We start from the raw sequence: 19,912 nt of genomic DNA on the forward strand, positions 1-19,912 counted from the left end.
TATACACAAATATCTCTGCTTTCTCTTTTTTTGTTTTTATCCATTATGTAATACACTTCATAGACTTTAAACTCTAATATTTTTATTTGACAATTTGTCATGGACTTTCTGTAAGTCAATAGCTATAGTTAGAACTTTTAGTCTATTTTTCTACCCACACTTCTGTAATTTTACACAAATAAGTACATATACTGTTGTCTGTTTTTAGTGAAGTCTTTTTTTTTCTATGCATACCCTTTCCCACACATGATCTCTCTTCTTGAAAAATCTGGTATTTTCCCCCCTACTTATATTACCACTTATAAATGAATAATTTGTATATTTAATCATTCATGTATACAAAATGAAAATTTATATACAAATGTATAAAATGTGTTCATATTAATAATCTCAAACTTATTAATTTTGTTTAATATTTCTACTCTATCTTGCTCCCAAAATACATTTAATGTAGTACTTTCACATATGTAATAATCAAAGCTCCATATGGTGTATGGCCCTTCAAAATACACAAACATACATAGTTATTATAAACACAGCATTTTAAAGGTAAAAAAAGTGTGACTACTTTTACTTTTCATCACAATTCGATTACTTGAGCAAATAGTACCTTCTTTGAATTAAACATAAGGCTTTACCAGGGTGTATTGTTTATACCAACTGGAAGCAAATGGAAATATTAGGCTCAGTAATATGCACTAATTTTTCTGTCCAATATCTGCATTTTAATCTCCTATCTCTGGTGGGGAAAAAAATCTCATTATTAAATCATTAATGTCATTGCCTATAAGTTAACTAGATGTTCTTTTGTTATACTTAATTTAAATGATCCCTTATCTCTTGCAGGATACCATAATTTCAACAAATAATTAAATTTGCTTTCTATTTTTTAAGTCACCCTGTAAATTGACATCTATTGCTTCAGAAAACAAGGTTAATTAACATGTGGAATTAAAACAAATGCAGTGGCACGTTATGGCATTTTCATTGTTTTCTTTAAAAAAAAGAGCTTACAAAAATTTTATGCTGCTTTATAAAGTTACATGGGAATGAGGAACATCGGTGACTTTAAAAGAAATTTTCAATTTAAAAATCCATCATTGTAAATTTGTGTCAAGCATGGCAAAGTATGTAGACATATACTTCACCAGTAATTTTTATTTTGATGTCAATTTCCTATCAGAGGCAGGTGATTTATAAGCTTTTTAGTGTTAGTAACAAAATTAATAACAGTGCCTATCCTTTACCTTAAAAAATAGAAAATAAACTTTAGAAATAGGACTTCAAGGGATAGCCTGGAATTGTGCAAGAGAGGATTTCTCCTTTTTTTATTAAAAAAACTTTTTAAATAAATTTATTTATTTAATTTATTTATTTTTGGCTGTGTTGGGTCTTTGTTGCTGTGCGCGGGCTTTCTCTGGTTGCGGTGAGCGGGGGCTATTCTTCGTTGCGGTGCATGGGCTTCTCACTGTGGTGGCTTCTCTTGTTGAGGAGCATGGGCTCCAGCTGCGCGGGCTTCAGTAGTTGTGGCTTGCAGGCTCAGTAGTTGTGGCGCACGGGTTTAGTTGCTGCACGGCATGTGGGATCTTCCCAGACCATGCTTGCTCCCGTGTCTCCTGCATTGGCAGGCGATTCTTAACCACTGCGCCACCAGGGAAGCCCCAGATTTCTCCTTTTATATCATCATTCATCTGGTATGTTTTCTGGTCTGAGGTCCCAAAGAGAGATTGGGTGTGGTTTCTGCTAATTAGGCTTTGGAATCATGTTTTGATTAAAGAACCTCCCCTAAAGAAAAATCTGTTTACTCTGAGATTATTAGAGCACACTGTTTTTGCTCCTTCAGACGTAAAGAATAGGGCTGGCTCAATAACACGCATCCATATTTTATCAGGCCTCTCACACCAATATGTTGGTTCATTGCAAAGCTTGCTGTTCACCTGTTGTCACACCTCCCCAAGCTTTTCTCTCTACTCTTCTCTCCTCTGGTACGAAGTGTCAGCTGGTTTTGGTGGCTCTGTTCCTTGGCCTCACGATTGAATTTCTTGTTCAGAATGAACCACTGCATCTCTGACACTAGGCAGCTCTTGAAACAGATAGGCCCCAAACTGCAAACCAAATAACCCCAGGGGTCAGCTATTAATTAGGAGACAATTGTTCATAATCATATGCCAATTGCTGGAGAGCAATTCCAGTTTTACTAACCAGTCCCTGTTGGCAGCTTTGCTTTCAAACCTCCTGTAATAGAGTCTAACCTGACTTAGGTATTGCTGTTTCTGTGAGATTACTGCTTTAAGCTGACAAAAATTGCATTGCATTAATATTTAAAATAAAAATCAATGATTACTCTAGCACAGTGACAGAATGCTGCTGTTGAGTGCCATTGGATTTCTCATTAATATTAATTTGTAGTTTGTAGAGAAATGGTTTAACAACCATTGTGCTACACACATGTAATTCAAATATTGATGAACTAAGCCATAAGTCTGTAATCGTGAGAGAAATTGCTCACAACTGTCTGTGTTTGATTATTTTCCAATTTCTGACCAGCATAAATTTGTTTTAGGTTGCCAGGAATGACAGAAATTTTCCCAAATGAGATTTGTATCTAAAGGCGTGATAACCCTGATATCAATATTGTCATCGTCAATCTGATTTATTGAGTATATTTTAAGGACCTGGGACTGAACTAAGACTGATTTTCCTTAGTATGGAAAGAGGATGTTGTTGATCCAAAATCAGTAGGATGCTTTTTTGAATTGTTTTTCTTGATCGTGGTAATTAACTTCCACTTAGCTATAAACACATATATCATGTTTGCAACATCAGATGAACATGTGCCCATCAAATAGTAATTAAAGATCCACCATCCTAACTGGATGTAATTGTAAATTCCAAACAGAAAACTTGCTTTTTATAAGAGAAAAGTTTATTTGTTCATTAATAAATATTTATTGACGGTATGAGTCATTATACTAATTTTTGCTGTGAGGTATATGGGTAAATAACACATGTATTGTACCATAATCTAGGAAATTAATGAAGCATGTATGCAATAACCATAATACAAATTCCATTTTTTATACATTTATTTTATTATAACCTCCTTGGGTTTGTGAGAACCAGAGAGAAAGAATAACAAAATTATTGTAGAAATGAAGCTTCTCTTTGGGGCCTATCACATATGGATGTGCTTTTACTGAAAAACACAGAGCAGTAGAACACAAAAGTCAACACATATCAGAAGCTTCTGAAGGACTTGTTAAAACAGAGTTTGCTGGGCCTCACCTTCAGAATTTCCAATTCAGTGGGCCTATGGCGGGGCCTGAGAATCTATATTTCTAACAAATTTCCAGGTGATGATGAAGTTCTGCGTTGAGGAATCACTTTGAAAAACCACTGGATTAGAGACTCCCAAAATTGTTTAGTAGTAAAAGAAAATATGCAGGGAGCATTTTCTTTCTTCCTTTCTTCCTTTTAAAACCTTTCCTTTCCTTTCTTCCCTCCCACCCTTCCTTCCTCATTTCTTTCTTCCCTTTTTATTTTATTTTATTTTTTTTTGCGGTACGCGGGCCTCTCACCGCTGTGGCCTCTCCCGTTGCGGAGCACAGGCTCCGGACGCGCAGGCTCAGTGGCCATGGCTCACAGGCCCAGCCGCTCCGCGTCATGTGAGATCTTCCCGCACCGGGCACGAACCCGTGTCCCATGCATCAGCAGGTGGACTCTCAACCACTGCACCACCAGGGAAGCCCCTTTCTTTCCTTTTTAATATAGATCTTCCTCTTCCTCAATCTTAAGAGACTCAGTGGGTCTGTGGAGGATAAAAAGTCAACACTTTTTACGGACTTCCCTGGTAGCGCAGTGGTTAAGAATCCGCCAGCCAATGCAGGGGACGCAGGTTTGATCCCTGGTCCAGGAAGATGCCACATGCCGAGGAGCAACTAAGCCCGTGTGCACAACTACTGAGCCTGTGCGCCACAACTACTGAAGCCCGGGCGCCTAGAGCCCGTGCTCCGAAACAAGAGAAGCCACTGAAATGAGAAGCCCGTGCACTGCAACAAAGAGTAGCCCCCGCTCGCTACCGCAACTAGACAAAGCCCACACGCAGCAACAAAGACCCAAAACAGCCAAAAGAAAATAAATAATACAAATAAATTTATTAAAAAATAGTCAACACTTTTTAAAAGCTTCACTATAATTTGCTGAATTCCACGTGAGTTAATTTTCCTTTCCACTGTACTGGGGAAAGTTAAATAGGGGAGAGGATTGAGTGAACATGGTAGGTAAGCACAGTATAAAGGGATTGGTTAAATAAAGTGGAGAATTTGCACTCTTCGATTTGATTCACATACAGACACTAAAACTTCCCTCCATATAAACACCCAGTGGGCATCCTCAGATATCCAAAGGTGGCAGAATTTAAAACATTCTAAAAGGTCAGTTCTGGACTTCCCTGGCGGTCTAGTGGTTAAGACTCTGCGCTTCCAGTGCAGGGGGCTCGGGATGGATCCCTGGTTGGGGAACTAAGATCCCACGTGCCACACAGTGTGGCCATAAAAAAGAAAAAGTCAGTTTGATTGCTGACAGGCTGTGCAGTTCCAGGCCTGGGGCGCATTAGGAGCCGAGGGTGGCGCTGCATCGGGGCAGTCATGAGGAATGACTGGATTACTGTGACCTTTCCTCCGCTTGCTCCACACATGGATGTTTCCCTATTTTTAAGCTACTTCAAGGTCCCATGTCATTTTTCACTCGCACTATCCTTAATCCAGTAACACATCTTTCTGTTTCCCAAACTGGAAGATAAGAACACCACAAATAGGTACGGGGTACCTTCCAGGAGCATCAGTTTCAATCAAAAAGGGCACTGCCACGTTATCTCCCAGAAGAGACTCCAATGCTATTTCAAGCACCATGGAAGTGTGATTGTGAATGCATGTGTGTGCATGTGTGTGTGTGTGCTTTATACTTTTGTGCTGGGAGGAGAGTAACAGTTCTTCTGGTCATCAACAATACTTGCAACTATTTCTCCTGATTGCTGAATGGTCAAAACTGGGTGTGGAAGATAGAAAATCTAGCCCTGCAACAAATTATGTAACTTCCATTACCTAAATTGCCTTCATTATCTGTGCCTATGGAACATGGCTGGATGATATCAGACTGAATTAACACACTGAATAATTCTTGCTAGCAGCAGGACAGCCAGTCCTCCAGAATAAGCTGGGACATAATCAATTACTGAGCTAGTTAACTTGTAAAAGGATAAGCAAACCTATCAAAACCTGAAATCACATCCTGTTCTTAAAATGGTATCTTATACATGTGTTAGTCAATAAATAAGACCAGAAATGGTTAATACAATTGAGATATGGAAGATGACTTTAAAATATAACAGCATCTTCTTTGGGAGTGGCCTTTAGAGATTTGGTGTTTTCTTTCTGCTCCAGATCATAGACGCATGCCTTTGAAAGGAACTTCAATTTGATGTCACACCAAGTGAAGTCTCTTCTGCACCTCTCAAGGGATTGTCGGCTGGCGTCTACTGAGAGTAAATGTGTGACCATTCCCTTGTCGGTTATTTTGAAATGATAGAGGGTTCTTCCTTTCTAAAATTTTCACCAAAATGCTAATCCTTCTCCCATGATTCAGGTCTCTTTGATTCCAAAGCCCATATCGTTTTACAGTATCACACTGCCTCCGAATGAATGCCTATTATGTGCCAAGACATTTGCAAGATAATTTAGGAATAGAAAAATTAATGAGACCCAGCACCTCTTCTTAAAGGTGTTTATAACCTGACCATAGAACAGATAATACATGCACATAATTCTTTCTAATTCAAGCGCAAAGAGAACCTTTAACTTCTATGAACCTTTGTTCAGATGAGGTAAAAGGGATGATACCCAAATGGAAGGAGGTTTCATGAAGGAGAAAAATGGTAGGTGGGGATACAGAAGTAAAGTGGGGAGAGCATATAAGGCAGAAGAGTGGGCATGTGCACGGTGGGGATGAAAGGCACTGGGCATGTTTAGAAAAAGGGGATTAAATGCTCGCAGTGCAGCATAAGATAGGTATAGGGAAGCAATGAGAGTAAAATATAAGGATATATTTCTCAGATGGGTTGGGGTCAAATTACAGAGCAGCTGGAAGCCAGAGACAGCACCATGGACTTGATTCTCTACACTGGTGGCTCCAACATGGGACATAACCCCAGGATGGATGTCAGAGAGTGGAGAGCGCAATGGGGTGCAAGATGATGTCAAAACTTTTATTTAGTTTTAATTTTTAATGTTAGAAATGAAAGAAATGATGCATTACTGAAATGCACTCTATGGGTTGACTCTAGTTCCCTCACTCTCCATATTTCAAGGTCATAGATCTCATGTCATGTACAGTCGAGGAGGCATCCTGAGGGAAGGGTGGGTGCTCCATAATGCCAGGATTGGGAGGGAGTTATAGATTTTGCTAGTTTTCAGTGTGTTGCTCACTGCAACAGGCTACCTTGCAATGAGTTTGCAGACGTGAGGGTCCAGTTTGGTGAATTATAGATTATGTCATTTAATTTTAACTAAACATCCTCCAAAATGGCAAATAGCCTAAAAAGATGCCTTCAGAGAACCCACAGATTGAAGATAGTACTAATAATACAATCACAAATAAATTAAAATGTGGCAGAGCTGACATTCCTTATCCTTCAAGTATAAGATGTTCATCACCTACATTACAAGACAAAACCAAGGATAATCTAATGAGAGGTGATAAGAAATAGTATTAGAAAAAGTGATATTTGAAATATAGGTATAGACCCCATGTTATTTATGATGAACCTTCTTATCAACGGTATAATAGTTTTGTGCCTTTGCGAAATCCTGAGTTTTTTTTCCATGACAGCCCTTGAACGAGGTATTAAAATAAACTGAACTTGGAATGAGAGCAGCCACTTCAGTTGCTGTATCACAAAGCATTAACCAAAGTTTTAAAAAATAATGAAGCATATATATATATATATACATACCATAAATATGAATAAATACATATAAAATCTTTTAATGTAAAATAATTAAGCAGACATGATGTCCATAAATTGTATGCCTATGTAAGTAAACATGTATATGAATAATAAAATTTAGATTTAAAAAGTTCTTTGAACCTTAATAAAATAAAAATTATTCAAAATATATTTTCTCTTTATCTCAACCTTTTATGTTTTTGTGCCTCTTAAATAATGCAACGTATGCCCGTTTATGTCTCTAGCATGTTATTACAGTCATAACTTAAATATATAGTTATAAATATGTATGTATCTGTACACTGCACGCTCTCAACATGTTTTAGCTGAAGGGGGGGTGATACTTTTGAAAAGTTTGGGGATCGCTGCTTTACATTTGGAAGAGTGATGCATTGAAGGTTTTGATCCAGGAAGTGATATATCAATACATCAAGACATATCAAGAACCGTATTTAAGAAAAAAATCTGGTACCAATGTACTATGAGACTATTTCACGGACTATAAAAGACTATTTTATAATGAACTGTGAAACAGAAAGAAGGGAAGTGCTTAATAAATTGTTGAGAAAATTCTGGTCTTGAATAGGGAGGTACCGATGGGACTAGGAAGGGGGAGCTAGAGGCTCTAGCTAGGAGCTAAAGCCCCTAGGAGAGCTCTGTGAAGGATTTCAATACACGATTCATTACCAGGGAAAGTGAGGGGCATAGTGGAGATGAAGCAGAGATAACCCCGAGTTTCTCCTCTGGGTAAATGAATGAAGGGTGAGGACATTAATATTAACAGAAATGCTGTGTTTTCAGCTTGGTTTAGAATAGAATATATTTTCTACAATTTGGGTCATCGTTTATTCAAATACATCGGTCTATTCATTTATTCATATTAATTTTTCATTTATTCAACAAATACTTATCAAATTCCAACAACATTTCAGAAACTGCATGAAGTGCCAAGTATTCAAAGATGAATGAGATGGTTTCTAGACTCAGGGAGCTCACAGATTAGCGCGAATAATATCATAAAAATGTGTCGATAATGACATAGAGTGTGAAAGTGCAGTGAGAGAACCACCTGGAGGGTGATTCAAGAGCACATGGAAGGGACAGCTGGCCTGACTCGGTACATTTTTGGAACAGGAGGCTCCTGAGACTCTGAAAGAATGAGTAAGTGATAGTCAAGGGAGGAAGAAAGGAAATGCGTTCCAGGCAAAGGGATGGATGTGATGGCCAAAGCACAGCGCAGCGTAGGTGGGAAACTCAAGCAGAAAAAGAGTTCAACAGACATCAGGTTCCCTGTGACTGGTGGACTGCTTAATTCTGATAAGAGGCCATGGACTCATCTATTCTGAAAACAAAATCAGTAACAATCAATTAAAAGCCAAAAGCTGTCAGACCTGTGCAGAACAGTGACAGGCGGAGACCAAATCAAAAGAAGGGGAAATAGATGGTTTCTATGTGAAAGCTGCAGCACAGAAATTGGACAATGAAAACAGTACCTGTGGCTATTTAAATTGGAGACATTACTATCTGGTGATTACGTGTAGTATATGTTAAATAAGAGAGGCCAGCTGGCAACCCTGTAGATTCGGACCACAAGAATGAACAAGTAGACACAATGAGGCTTGTTATTGGAGAATACATGCATATGTATAAGGAAAGAGGGAATGGCCAGAAGAAACTCCGGAAAGTGCATGGATGTTTACACCTTCGTATTAAACTATGTATTTACATGTATGCGTACAGGTGAGTGCCAGATGAAACTTGAGGATGAAAGGAGATAGGAAGTGTGGTAAAAAATATATATGCTTTATTTATCTGATAACGTGGGACAGTTGTATGAAACTTGGGCAGGAATGGATTATTGCATAGTTCCACTGAGAGTGTGTGAAATAGCTCAGATAAATGTGGCAACTATGTGTTACTTTCTTGATTATATAATACACCCATCTTACTTCATCTAGTCCTCATTACTCAATAACCCAGGTAGTGTTATAGCATTTTGTACAGGAGGAGATTGAGAATTGGAGGCAAAATATGACTTGCCCGGGGGCATATAGTGGCAGAGCTGAGATTCAAACCAGGCTTTCTGACTCTGGAACCAGGGTACCAACCATTTTACCAGTGGTTTCAACATATCAGTAGCTTTCTGGAGAATTATCACTTGATAATTAAGGTTTCTGGGGTTTTAAAAAAATGTATAAAGATAGCTTTTGTGTGTAGAAACGAATTCTTACATCTGCATTCATTTTCAGTAACAGTTCATACCTTACAATTTTGATTGTAAGTTGAAGATACAACTTAAATATTAAGTAAGTCTACTTACAAACCTAGTGATTGTTAATTAATACTCAACTTGTTTCTAAATTTAAGATATTAAATTTCCCCAAGCATTTAAGTACAACTCATAAATTTAATTCATGTATTATTTTAAATATTTCATATCAAAGTCATGCAAGTTATGTTCTCCTAAATATTTAAGAATTTTTTTGTGATTGACTTAATTATCTAAAACTTTTCAACTTAAATATTTCATATATCTGGTTTTCTAAAGTACTTCAAACAGATAAGCAGGTGGAATTACAAACCTAACACACAAAATATTCTTAAGTACTTAAATGATACTTGAAAACCTAATAATAAAGATTTGATGATTCAGATTTATTTAAACTTATAAATGCTGTTAAAACTTATCAAATACTATTATACCTTTTAAAATTAAAATCACACACAAAAAATTTTCAAGTTGAAATTACAAGTTTAATATGTCAGATTTAAAAACAAGACAACCTATATTTTTCAGATGATTACATACACTGCTCAAATTTCCCATTTTCTTTTTCATTTATTTTCTGCAGTTGTGGTCACCTAGATTTGCCCTTAACATTCCAAACTGGTACAAAATATTGATTCCAAGGATTTTATCATTATTTTCTCCATGCTTATTTTTACATATTCCTGGAGTTGCTAAGTCATTTTATCATCTCTTTACTCAAAAAATTTCAGGCTGTGGTTAGAGATTCTGGACAGAGACCTGGAACCTAGTGGCAATTTCCAGAATAATCTACCTCAGCTGCCTGTTAATATGCCAATCCTGTTCATCTAGAAATGGTTTCATCTGGCTACTTCTTAGCCATTTTATTTTTACTCTAACTTCTGACACAACTCTTACTATAACCCCTATCATAAATTTAATTGTCTAATTTGGGTGCACGGCGTCTCATACTCACACTATCTCCCACCCCAGTGAGTTGCAACTAATCTCGTTTGCTCAAAGCTAATTAAAATCTGCATGACAGTCCCATCTACCCCCAGTGCTGGGGCTGTAACTAAACTCTTTATCTGGTTGGATTTTGCACCTTTTAAATATAGATTATTTCCTAATCTGTCTCACAGACCACAAATTTATAGTTATTATGTTGACCAGAATTACCTCTCCAGTACTGTGTGCTGTTGGGTTTGAAACCAAGCAGGACCCTGTAGGGCCTTCCCAGGCACAGACATCCTCATGTCCCCTGCCTCTTGTTTGTAAAAAGCTTTAGCCTCCTAGGCCTTTCCAGAGTTCCAAAGATCAAATTTAATCAGAGAAGTGAAAAAAATGCAGAAACAAAGGAAAACAGTCAAACAAGACAATATCATAGTAGTTCACTCATAAAACAAAATCAAGAACCTTTAATTCTTCCTCAATGGCTATAGATAAAATCCTGAGTCATAACCTTGAGTCGTTTGATAGATACTAAAACCCCAACCAGATGGAAGAAGTTAACTGCATGCTGACCACCAGCACGTAGAGCCCAAACTGGTTGGAACCAGAAGGTTGATGACGGAGATTCCTGAAACATCACCCTGTTACGTTACCATCAACCAATCAGAGAATTCTGCACAAGCCGATCATGCATCCTGGGACTGTCTCCCTCACAGTCTTTAAAAACCCTGCCCTGAAAGCCACTGGTGAGTTCTGGTCTTTTGAGCACGAGCCTCACGTTTCCCTTGCTTTGTCCCACGCTTGGCACTTTGCAATAAATGCTGCACTTTTCTTCACTACAACCTGGTGTTGGTAGATTGGCTTTGCTGTGCTTTGGCTGAGCGCCAAAGTTTGGTTTGGTAACAGGGTGGAACCATAAAACATGGTGTCCTGACCAATGGATGGGCATGTGGTCAAAGTTTACTCGCTTTAGGACTTTGAATGTTGAGCAAAAGCAGAAAAAAGAATTAGCAGCAGTGCCCTAAAAACCAACAAGTGGTTCCACTTACTGAGATCCTGAGTTGCTGCTGGTTCCCAGCCGGACCTTCAGCCTTCAGTTCTTCGAGCTGCCTTCACATCCTTCCAGTAAATTACACTGTCTGTTACTTTGCAACCCCAAACTCCAACTGGTACAGGCAGCCAAGGGGAGGCTGCACAGATGAGAAAAAAAGGTGTACTTAGCAAAGAAAGCCGGCCCTTACCCAGGCTCCAGTCCGACCAGCCGCAGTTATTCATTCTGCAGATTTCATGTGCAGGTTTGAAATCATTTTATTGCTAAAGAGGTATGAAATCATTACATTCATGACTGCTAAGGTTTCAGTCATGAAACCTTAAAATTGGAGCATTTTAAGGACAAACTGAAGGATGAGAACTATGGCAGAAAATATGCCTGAATCAGAAAAAGAAAATGAAAAATTTGAAGCAGCTTTCAAAATTCATGAGGTTTCAGAGAAAAGAGAGAAATCAGGAACTCTTTCCATGTGAGAAGCCTCAATGCCTAAAAATCAAGGACTAGGCAGTAAAGCAGGTAACAGAAGGTGCAAAGAAAAGGCGCAGGGAGTCGTGATTAAAAAGAGATAGGAAATGTGGGATCGATGCTTCAAAGTCCCTGAGAGAAATACACAGGAGAGACAGTACATGTTACTAGGACTTCCACAGAGAAATAACAATGAAAGGTAAAAATTTCATACTCGATTTCTCAGCCTTTGTAGAAAACAGAGCATGGACATGTGCTTTAGGTTCAACTAAGCAGACACACAAATGTAGAAACAAAACCTGAGGACACAAAGAAATTGGCACTGCAGGGAATCAAGAGAAACTGACACAAAAAGCATAGATAGGGACAACTCCTCAGGAGGTGGTAGAATTTTAAACAACAGTCTCCAGAGACAGCACCGGCAGTTGTGCGGTGGAGGCATCCTAAAGTTCAAGGTCAGTGGGTGAAGTGACCTGTCGGTCCAGGCTTCAGCAGTAATGACATTGGGGTCCACAATGAGCTGTTCTCTGGAGTGATTTTGATGATGGCAATGTGTCCCCAGCTTCCTTTTGTTTCCCCATGTTCTCTTCCAAGTGTGGTCCTTCATCCTTGCTATTAATTTTGAGACTTACCCAAAATCCTCTTGTCAAATAAATTTCTATTTAAGTCAGCCCCAGTCAGTTCCTATTCATTGCAATGAAGAACTCTAATTCCATTTTTAGTTTTTTAAGGAAACTCCATACTCTTCTCCATAGTGGCTGCACCAGTTTACATCCCACCAACAGTGCAGGAAAGTTCCCTTTTCTCCACACCCTCTCCAGCATTTACTGTTTGTAGGCTTTTTGATGATGGCCATCCTGACCAGTGTAAGGTGATACCTCATTGTAGTTTTGATTTGCATTTCTCTAATAATTAGGGATGTTGAGCATCTTTTCATGTGCCTGTTGGCCACCTGTATGTCTCTGGAGAAATGTCTATTTAGGTCTTCTGCCCATATTTTGATTGGTTGTTTGTTTGTTTTGATATTTAGCTGTATGAGCTGCTTGTATATTTTGGATATTAAGCCCTTGTAGGTTGCATCATTTGCAGATATTTTCTCCCATTCCGTAGGTTGCCTTTTCATTTTGTTCATGGTTTCCTTTGCTGTGTAAGAGCTTATAAGTTCGAGTAAGCCCCATTTATTTATTTTTGCTTTTATTTCTTTTGTCTTGAGAGACTGATCTAAGAAAACGTTATGATTATGTCAGAGCATTTTTGGCCCATGTTCTCTTCTAGAAGTTTTAAGTTTCATGTCTTATATTTAAGTCTTTCAGTCATTTTGAGTTCATTTTTGTATGATACAGCAATCTCACTCCTGGGCATATATCTGGAAAAGACGAAAACTCTAATTTGAAAAGATGCACGCACCTCAATGTTCACTGCAGCACTATTTACAATAGCCAAGACATGGAAGCAACCTAAGTGTCCATCAACAGATGAATGGATAAAGAAGATTTATACAATGGAATATAACTCAGCCATAAAAAGGAATGAAATAATGTCATTTGCAGCAACATGGATGGACCTAGAGATTATCATACTAAGTGAAGTAAGTCAGACAGAGAAAGACAAATATCATATAATGTCACTTATATGTGGAATCTAAAAACAGATACAAATGAATTTATTTATAAACCAGAAATAGACTCACAGACATAGAAAACAAACTTACAGTTATCAAAGGGGAAGAAGGGGAGGAATAAATGAGGAGCTTGGGATAACTATATGCAAAATAGATAAACGACAAGGTCCTACTGTATAGCACAGGGAACTATATTCAATACCTTGAAATAACCTATAATAGAAAAGAATCTGAAAAATAATTTATATATATACATATATATAACTGAATCACTTTGCTGTACAGCAGAAACTAACACAACATTGTAAATCAACTACACTTCAAAAGAAAAAAACTCTAACTTATAAAGCTGTAAAACTTTACTTCGGGACTTCCCTGGTGGTGCAGTGGTTGGCAGTCTGCCTGCCAATGCAGGGGACACAGGTTCAATCCCTGATCCGGGAAGATCCCACATGCTGTAGAGCAGCTAAACCCGTGTGCCACAACTACTGAGCCTGTCCTCTAGAGCCCGTGAGCCATAACTACTGAGCCTGTGCTCTAGAGCCTGTGCTCTAGAGCCCGTGCTCTGCAACAAGAGAAGCCCACACACCACAACGAAGAGTAGCCCACACTCGCCGCAACTAGAGAAAAGCCCGTGCGCAGCAATGAAGACCCAACACAGCCAAAATTAATAAAATTAAAAAAACACAAAAACTTCATTTCAATACTTTTCACTCAGTAAGCCTTTCATCAGCTCATATATTGTGTACGATATTGTGCTGGAAACCAGGAGGGCAAAGTCCCCATCATCCAGGTACTTAGAGTCTAGTGGAGGAACACAAAACTTAAGTAAATTTAAAAATAATTGTATGACACAAGTTATTAGAGGTGTTGTATTATATTAAGTGCTATGGAATTTGCATGACATATCAATTAATTCTGCCCAAGGCCAGATGGGGAGCTATGTGAAGGTACAGAGAAGAAGTGATATTTGAGTGGAGCCAGAAGGACAAATAGGATTTCACCAGTTTCCCAGGAGCACATATTCCTGGAAGAGTGAGTTGTATGAGCCAATGTATGGGGACTTAAAAGTTTGGGATGTGTTTGTGGCCCCAAAAATACAGGTGGCTTGAGTGTTATAATCACAAACAAGTACCTAGAAATAAAACTACAGTGATACTCTGAGATCTGATTATGAAGGTATGTGTACACCATACTAAAAAGTTATTTTATTCAATAACTGCTATCATGGTTTTTAAAGCAAAAAAGTGATAGGACCAAATCTGTTTTCGAGAAATAGTGCTGGTGTCAGTGCAAAGGTAGTAAGAACAGTGTCAAGGCAACACCGACACAGAATACATTTGAAAGTTTGGCTGCAAAAGTTTTTGCCTACATTCCAAGTGAGAGGTGTACACAACTCAAAATGAAAACTGAGGAAGCAGTAGTAGAATTTGAAAACTACTGTCAACTTAGCTGGTAACTAACGATGAGATGTGAGGTAGCCTTATGTCCTCGGAAAGACTTCTGTAGGCTTGGATTACTCATCATAAACAGAATACTAATGACATGATAAAATGGTAATGATCCCTATGCTGCAGGGTAGTTATGCAGATAACAATAGTGTATTAAAAGGATCCAGCATTGAGCCTGATTCTCAATAAATTTGGACACTAAATAATAGAAGCTATTGTTTTTAATACAGGGAAGAATGTAGAGGACTGAGCATTCTATTTTATTCTGTGATTCACCAGACATGGCTTTAATAAATGCCATATTATACTTTGATGAAGTCACAGTGACCAAAATGATGTGACTTCCACTTATTTCAGAAGCCAAAGAGCAGGAAAGCTTTAATAACTAACCAAAGGGGAAGAGGGGGAAATTGAAGTGGCCCTCCTTTCAACGGCTACTTGGAAGGTAAGAATGTCCACGTTTTACACTTCAGCATGGTTCTTCTGTGGTTATATAAAAATGCTTTCCCACATGCCGCGGAGCAACTAAGCCTGTGCGCCGCAACTACTGAGCCTGCGCTCTAGAGCCTTCGAGCCACAACTACTGAGCCTGCGCTCTAGAGCCTTCGAGCCACAACTACTGAGCCTGCGCTCTAGAGCCTTCGAGCCACAACTACTGAGCCCACGTGCCACAACTACTGAAGCCCACGCACCTAGAGCCCATGCTCCGCAGCAAAGAGAAGCCACCACAATGAGAAGCCCACGCACCGCAACGAAGAGTAGCCCCCACTTGCCACAACTAGAGAAAGCCACGTGAAGAAACGAAGACCCAACGCAGCCAAAAACAAACAAATAAATAAATTTATTAAAAAATGCTTTGTTATATAAAAATGCTTTACTCTTTTACATGCATGTATTTGCTCTCCCATTAAATTAAAATATTTAAGTCAGAGTCTGTCTCTAATACTTTCAGTGTCTACTATATTAAGGAAGTTCAATACACATAAATATCTTTTACATTTTCAATAAAAGAAAACCTTTATCTTCAATAAAAATTGTTATATATAAATATTACATATACACATATATAAATATGTACATATATAAAACCTAGGTCTCTAATGAGGCTTACCTGAATATTTATTTTAACTGTTGGAAAATACTGATTTGAACTGTTGAAAAGTATTGATTTCAAGCCCTTAACTTAGTATTTACAGTTAGCCTTATAAAAGAATGATAGGTGAACATTAAAAAATATACAAATTGCTTTAAATATATTTAAATTTTACAATAATTTCCCTGTCTTCATCCTACTATATCATCCTAATTTTCAAATTATTTTGTTTCCTTTTTTTTTTTTACAATTGCAAATTCAGAGAAGTACAAATAAACACAGAAAAGTAGGCCATAATTACCTTACCTTAATAACCGCTGTTGACATACTAAGTAACCCACGGGGAAGATTAGAAAATTCAGTCCATTTGGAAAGGTACAAAATGAAAATTGGAAGCCTCTCTTCCAAAGGAATGTCATCCTGGAAAAAAAAAAAAAGGCCTAAATTTACATGTACCTCTATTTCACACACACACCACACAAGTGATCACACTAAACACACTGTAACTCGCCTTGCTTTTTCACATACTATATTTTGGAATTCTTTCCACATCTGCATTTAAATCTCCTTCATAGCAGGAAACAGTTACAAAGTATTCTAAAGTGAATTTAACTAGAGTTAGCTTTTACTGAACACAGTTGCCCAGGCACAGGCCTCAGTGTATTTTACTTAAGTCTAGCTCAGACTTTCACAGATTCAGGACCCCGAAGTTCCTTTAATCCCATAAACCGTAATTCCCAAACTCCAAACCTGATTTGAATTTCAGTCCACTTTGCAAAATCTCGCGTTACTCTCCTCTCACCCGGCGGGTCTTGCTCCGCCTCCCCCAACTTCTCTACCCTCCCAGCAGCTGTTACCACTCCTAGCAGCCTGGCGGCACAGGAGTGGGCGAAGCAGAGCCTTCCGAGAGCGCCTGCGCGGCAAACGCGCGCCTGCGCGCTATGGGGCTGCCGGCGCGTCAGTGCTCTGGGCTAAGGTGGCTGCGGCCGAGTTGGGGGCGGGACGCGCGGCGCTATGGCCGAGGGCAGCGGGGAAGTAGTAGCAGTGCCCGCCACCGGGGCTGCCAACGGCCTCAACAATGGGGCCGGCGGGCCCTCGGCGCAGACTAACAACCCGCTATCGCGGAAACTGCGTAAGATCCTGGACACACGGCTGGACAACGACAAGGTGAGCGGGACTGGCGGGGTCGAGGGTGCTGCGTCGTCTGCGGGTCGGACCCGGGCTGGGGGCGGTGTCTGTCCGGCGCCCTCGGGCTCGTCCCTGTCCCCGCCGCGGAGGGGACCCCAGGCCCGCGGGACCCGCTGCGCTGCCGCGTGGGGCAGGTGAGAAAGGGGAGGCCGAGGAGCCCCTGGAAGAGCAAAGAGGTTTCCTGGGTGTTGCCCCATATTTAATTAAAACTGTTCTTCGAAGACTCTGGATCGGGAAGGCAAACGGTGAAGTCCCCTGCTCCCGCAGGTGTCGGGGGTCTGAGCAGGGAGGGGAGAGGAGAGCCCCAGGCAGGAGAAGAAAAATGCAAAAGAGCAAACTACAAAATAAGATAACGCGAATGGGGAGCTTAGGGGGAACAGGAGGTCAGGGCTAAGCATCCTTGAGCCTTTCCATTGACAGGTGAAAACAATTAAAATAATTTGCAGCGCGAAAGGGCTACCACCTGCTCATGGCTACTAGTTTTTGTTGTGAGCCAAGCACTGTCTATGATGTAATGGGCTCATGCTGTATTTCTTTACAGGATAGTTTATCCTCTCCCAAGTACCTCCTGAAACTTAGATTGGACTTTCCATCTCCCGTGGTAGCAGATTATCTCTTCTGTATCACTGAGTCGCTAGGTATATTGGTCATGCCATGGTGGCATAAAGAAAAAAGAATGTGTATAAGTGAGAGTTTTATAGATAAGTTTCTATCTAAAATTTTTAGATAAGTTTCATAGATAAATTTTTATTTTTATACATATTTTAGACTATGTTTAAGTGAGAGTTTTACAGATACATTTTTATAGATAAAAATAGAATTTTTAATCTATAGATATAGAATTTTTATCTATAAAAATTTTATTTTTATAGATAAATTTTTAGGTAACTGACAGTAAGCTGTCAATAAGAATTGGTGTGTAAAAAATAGCATTACACTATAATGAGTAAGAAAGGTTGGCTCTGGGACCACCACTTATTAGATATAACCACCAAATTGGTGCGTCATGGTTTCAATAAGTCCCTTAACTTCTGTGGGCTCATGTTAAGTTTCTAAATTGGGAATACTGCCAGTAACCTCCTCAGGGTTGTTGTGTAGGTTCAATGAGAGAATCTGGGAGAAATGCTCAGCACAGTGCCGCAGCAGTTATTTCTTGTTAAATGTTAATTCACTTTTTAAAAATTTATTTATTTTTGGCTGCATTGGGTCTTCGTTGCTGCGCGCTGGCTTTCTCTAGTTTCGGCGAGCGGGGGCTACTCTTGTGGTGCGTGGGCTTCTCATTGTGGTGGCTTCTCTTGTTGCGGAGCATGTGCTCTAGGCGTGTGGGCTTCATTAGTTGTGGCGCACGGGCTCTAGAGTACAGGCTTATTAGTAGTTGTGGCGCACAGACTCAGTTGCTCCGCGGCATGTGGGATCTTCCCGGACCAGGGTTCAAACCCATGTCCCCTGCATTGGCAGGCAGATTCTTAACCACTGCGCTGCCAGGGAAGTCCCAAGAATTTCCACTTTTTTTCAATGGCTATATCATAATGTCTTTAAACCAATCCTTTTTAGATGGACATTACGGTTTTTTCTAATCTTTGCAGTTCCAAACAATTCTGCATTGAATAACGTATATATGTCACAATGCACAAGTAAGTATGTCCTTATTGTGTCTCAGAAATAAGTTTACTGTTCAGTAATGTGAAGGTCATCCAGTATATTTTGGATTGTGTAATGGAAACAAATTATTTGGAAATGATTTCATTAAATTTTTGCTTGAGATTAGAAAAACATTTGAAAATCGGTCCCAATAATGTTCTTTTATTATCAATTATGTAGGAGATGTTGGAAGCTCTCAAGGCACTCTCAACCTTTTTTGTTGAAAATAGTTTGCGCACTCGAAGAAATTTACGTGGAGATATTGAACGCAGAAGTTTAGCCATCAATGAAGAGTTTGTAAGCATTTTCAAGGAAGTGAAGGAAGTATGTAAACTTTTCACTTACCATTTATTGAGAGCTTACTATATGCCTGGCTCTGTGCTGAGCTTCTCTATGGATAGAGTTGATATGTTTGCAACTCGTGTACCGTGCTCAAATAGAAATTTAGCTACTTACTCCAGCAGCTTCTAGGTCTTTCTCTGGATTAGTGTGATTTCTAAATCTCTAACCTCCACTAGTGCTGCTTTTTGGAAAGTTGTAACATATGTTCCAGGATATTCTTTTAGGAATCTTAGCTTTTGAAACAAACAAACAAAAAATAGCACTCCTCTGAGTGGTTTTCCAGTAGAAATAGTCCCTCACTGAATAAACCTCCCTTAGATAACCACTTCTCCACTGGAGATGAATTAGGATTGAGTTACTTTACTGCATCCTAAATTATGAAATTTTCAGATTAATTAGGATCAATGACTTCAGTTAATAAATAATGTTTCATTACACTTGAGTGAGCCGTCTACTCACCATAGGGTGAAAATGAATTTTATTTATTATGTTATATTTTATTTATTATATAATACTTCATTAATTATGTTAATATTACTGAGTGATATTACATAGTTAATAGTTCTGTGTGAGTTGTATGAAAGTGTCATACATGGTTCTAGTGAGACAGATTATTTTTAACAGTGTAGTAGGATTTCATTGGCTGAAGGCTAATAATCTGGAAGATTAAAAGGGAAGTTTGGTAGTGTTCGTAAAAATAGGGAGAGATAGTAGTGATGAGCACATCTAAATTGTACTCTCTAAACACCATTTCCCTCTGGAAGAAAGTACCAAAGTGAGGAGGCTGTACAAGACTACTGGGAAGTGTCAAAAGGACTCTGGAGCTAACTTAGGTTTCCGCTGGCCTAATATAGGTGA

At 39.0% G+C, this 19,912-nt stretch overlaps 1 protein-coding gene and 1 long non-coding RNA gene across 6 annotated transcripts in view; one reads left to right on the forward strand and one right to left on the reverse strand.

Moving 5' to 3' along the window:
* Window positions 1-9,743: 9,743 nt before the first annotated feature.
* On the reverse strand, window positions 9,744-16,773 carry LOC116743013. Its single transcript, XR_004346657.1, has 3 exons — window positions 16,634-16,773; window positions 16,190-16,303; window positions 9,744-13,084 (listed from the first exon to the last, which is right to left on the reverse strand). It is a non-coding gene; the product is annotated as an uncharacterized LOC116743013 (long non-coding RNA).
* The window catches only part of COG6 (component of oligomeric golgi complex 6), a 175,658-nt gene continuing 172,493 nt past the window's right edge, over window positions 16,748-19,912 (forward strand). For 3 of the 5 annotated variants that reach the window (XR_004346655.1, XR_004346656.1, XM_032611024.1), the window contains exons 1-2: window positions 16,842-17,050; window positions 18,893-19,036. Coding sequence is in view for 3 of the 5 variants with exons in the window: in XM_032611024.1 (XP_032466915.1) it covers window positions 16,898-17,050; window positions 18,893-19,036 (297 nt within the window). In the remaining 2 variants the exon portion in view is untranslated. Of the gene's footprint in view, window positions 17,051-18,892; window positions 19,037-19,912 lie in introns of all 5 variants that reach the window. The other 2 variants (XM_032611025.1, XM_032611026.1) reach the window with 2 other exon arrangements.

Source organism: Phocoena sinus, chromosome 18 (genome assembly GCF_008692025.1).
Source record: "Phocoena sinus isolate mPhoSin1 chromosome 18, mPhoSin1.pri, whole genome shotgun sequence".
NCBI classification, from domain to species: domain Eukaryota; kingdom Metazoa; phylum Chordata; class Mammalia; order Artiodactyla; family Phocoenidae; genus Phocoena; species Phocoena sinus.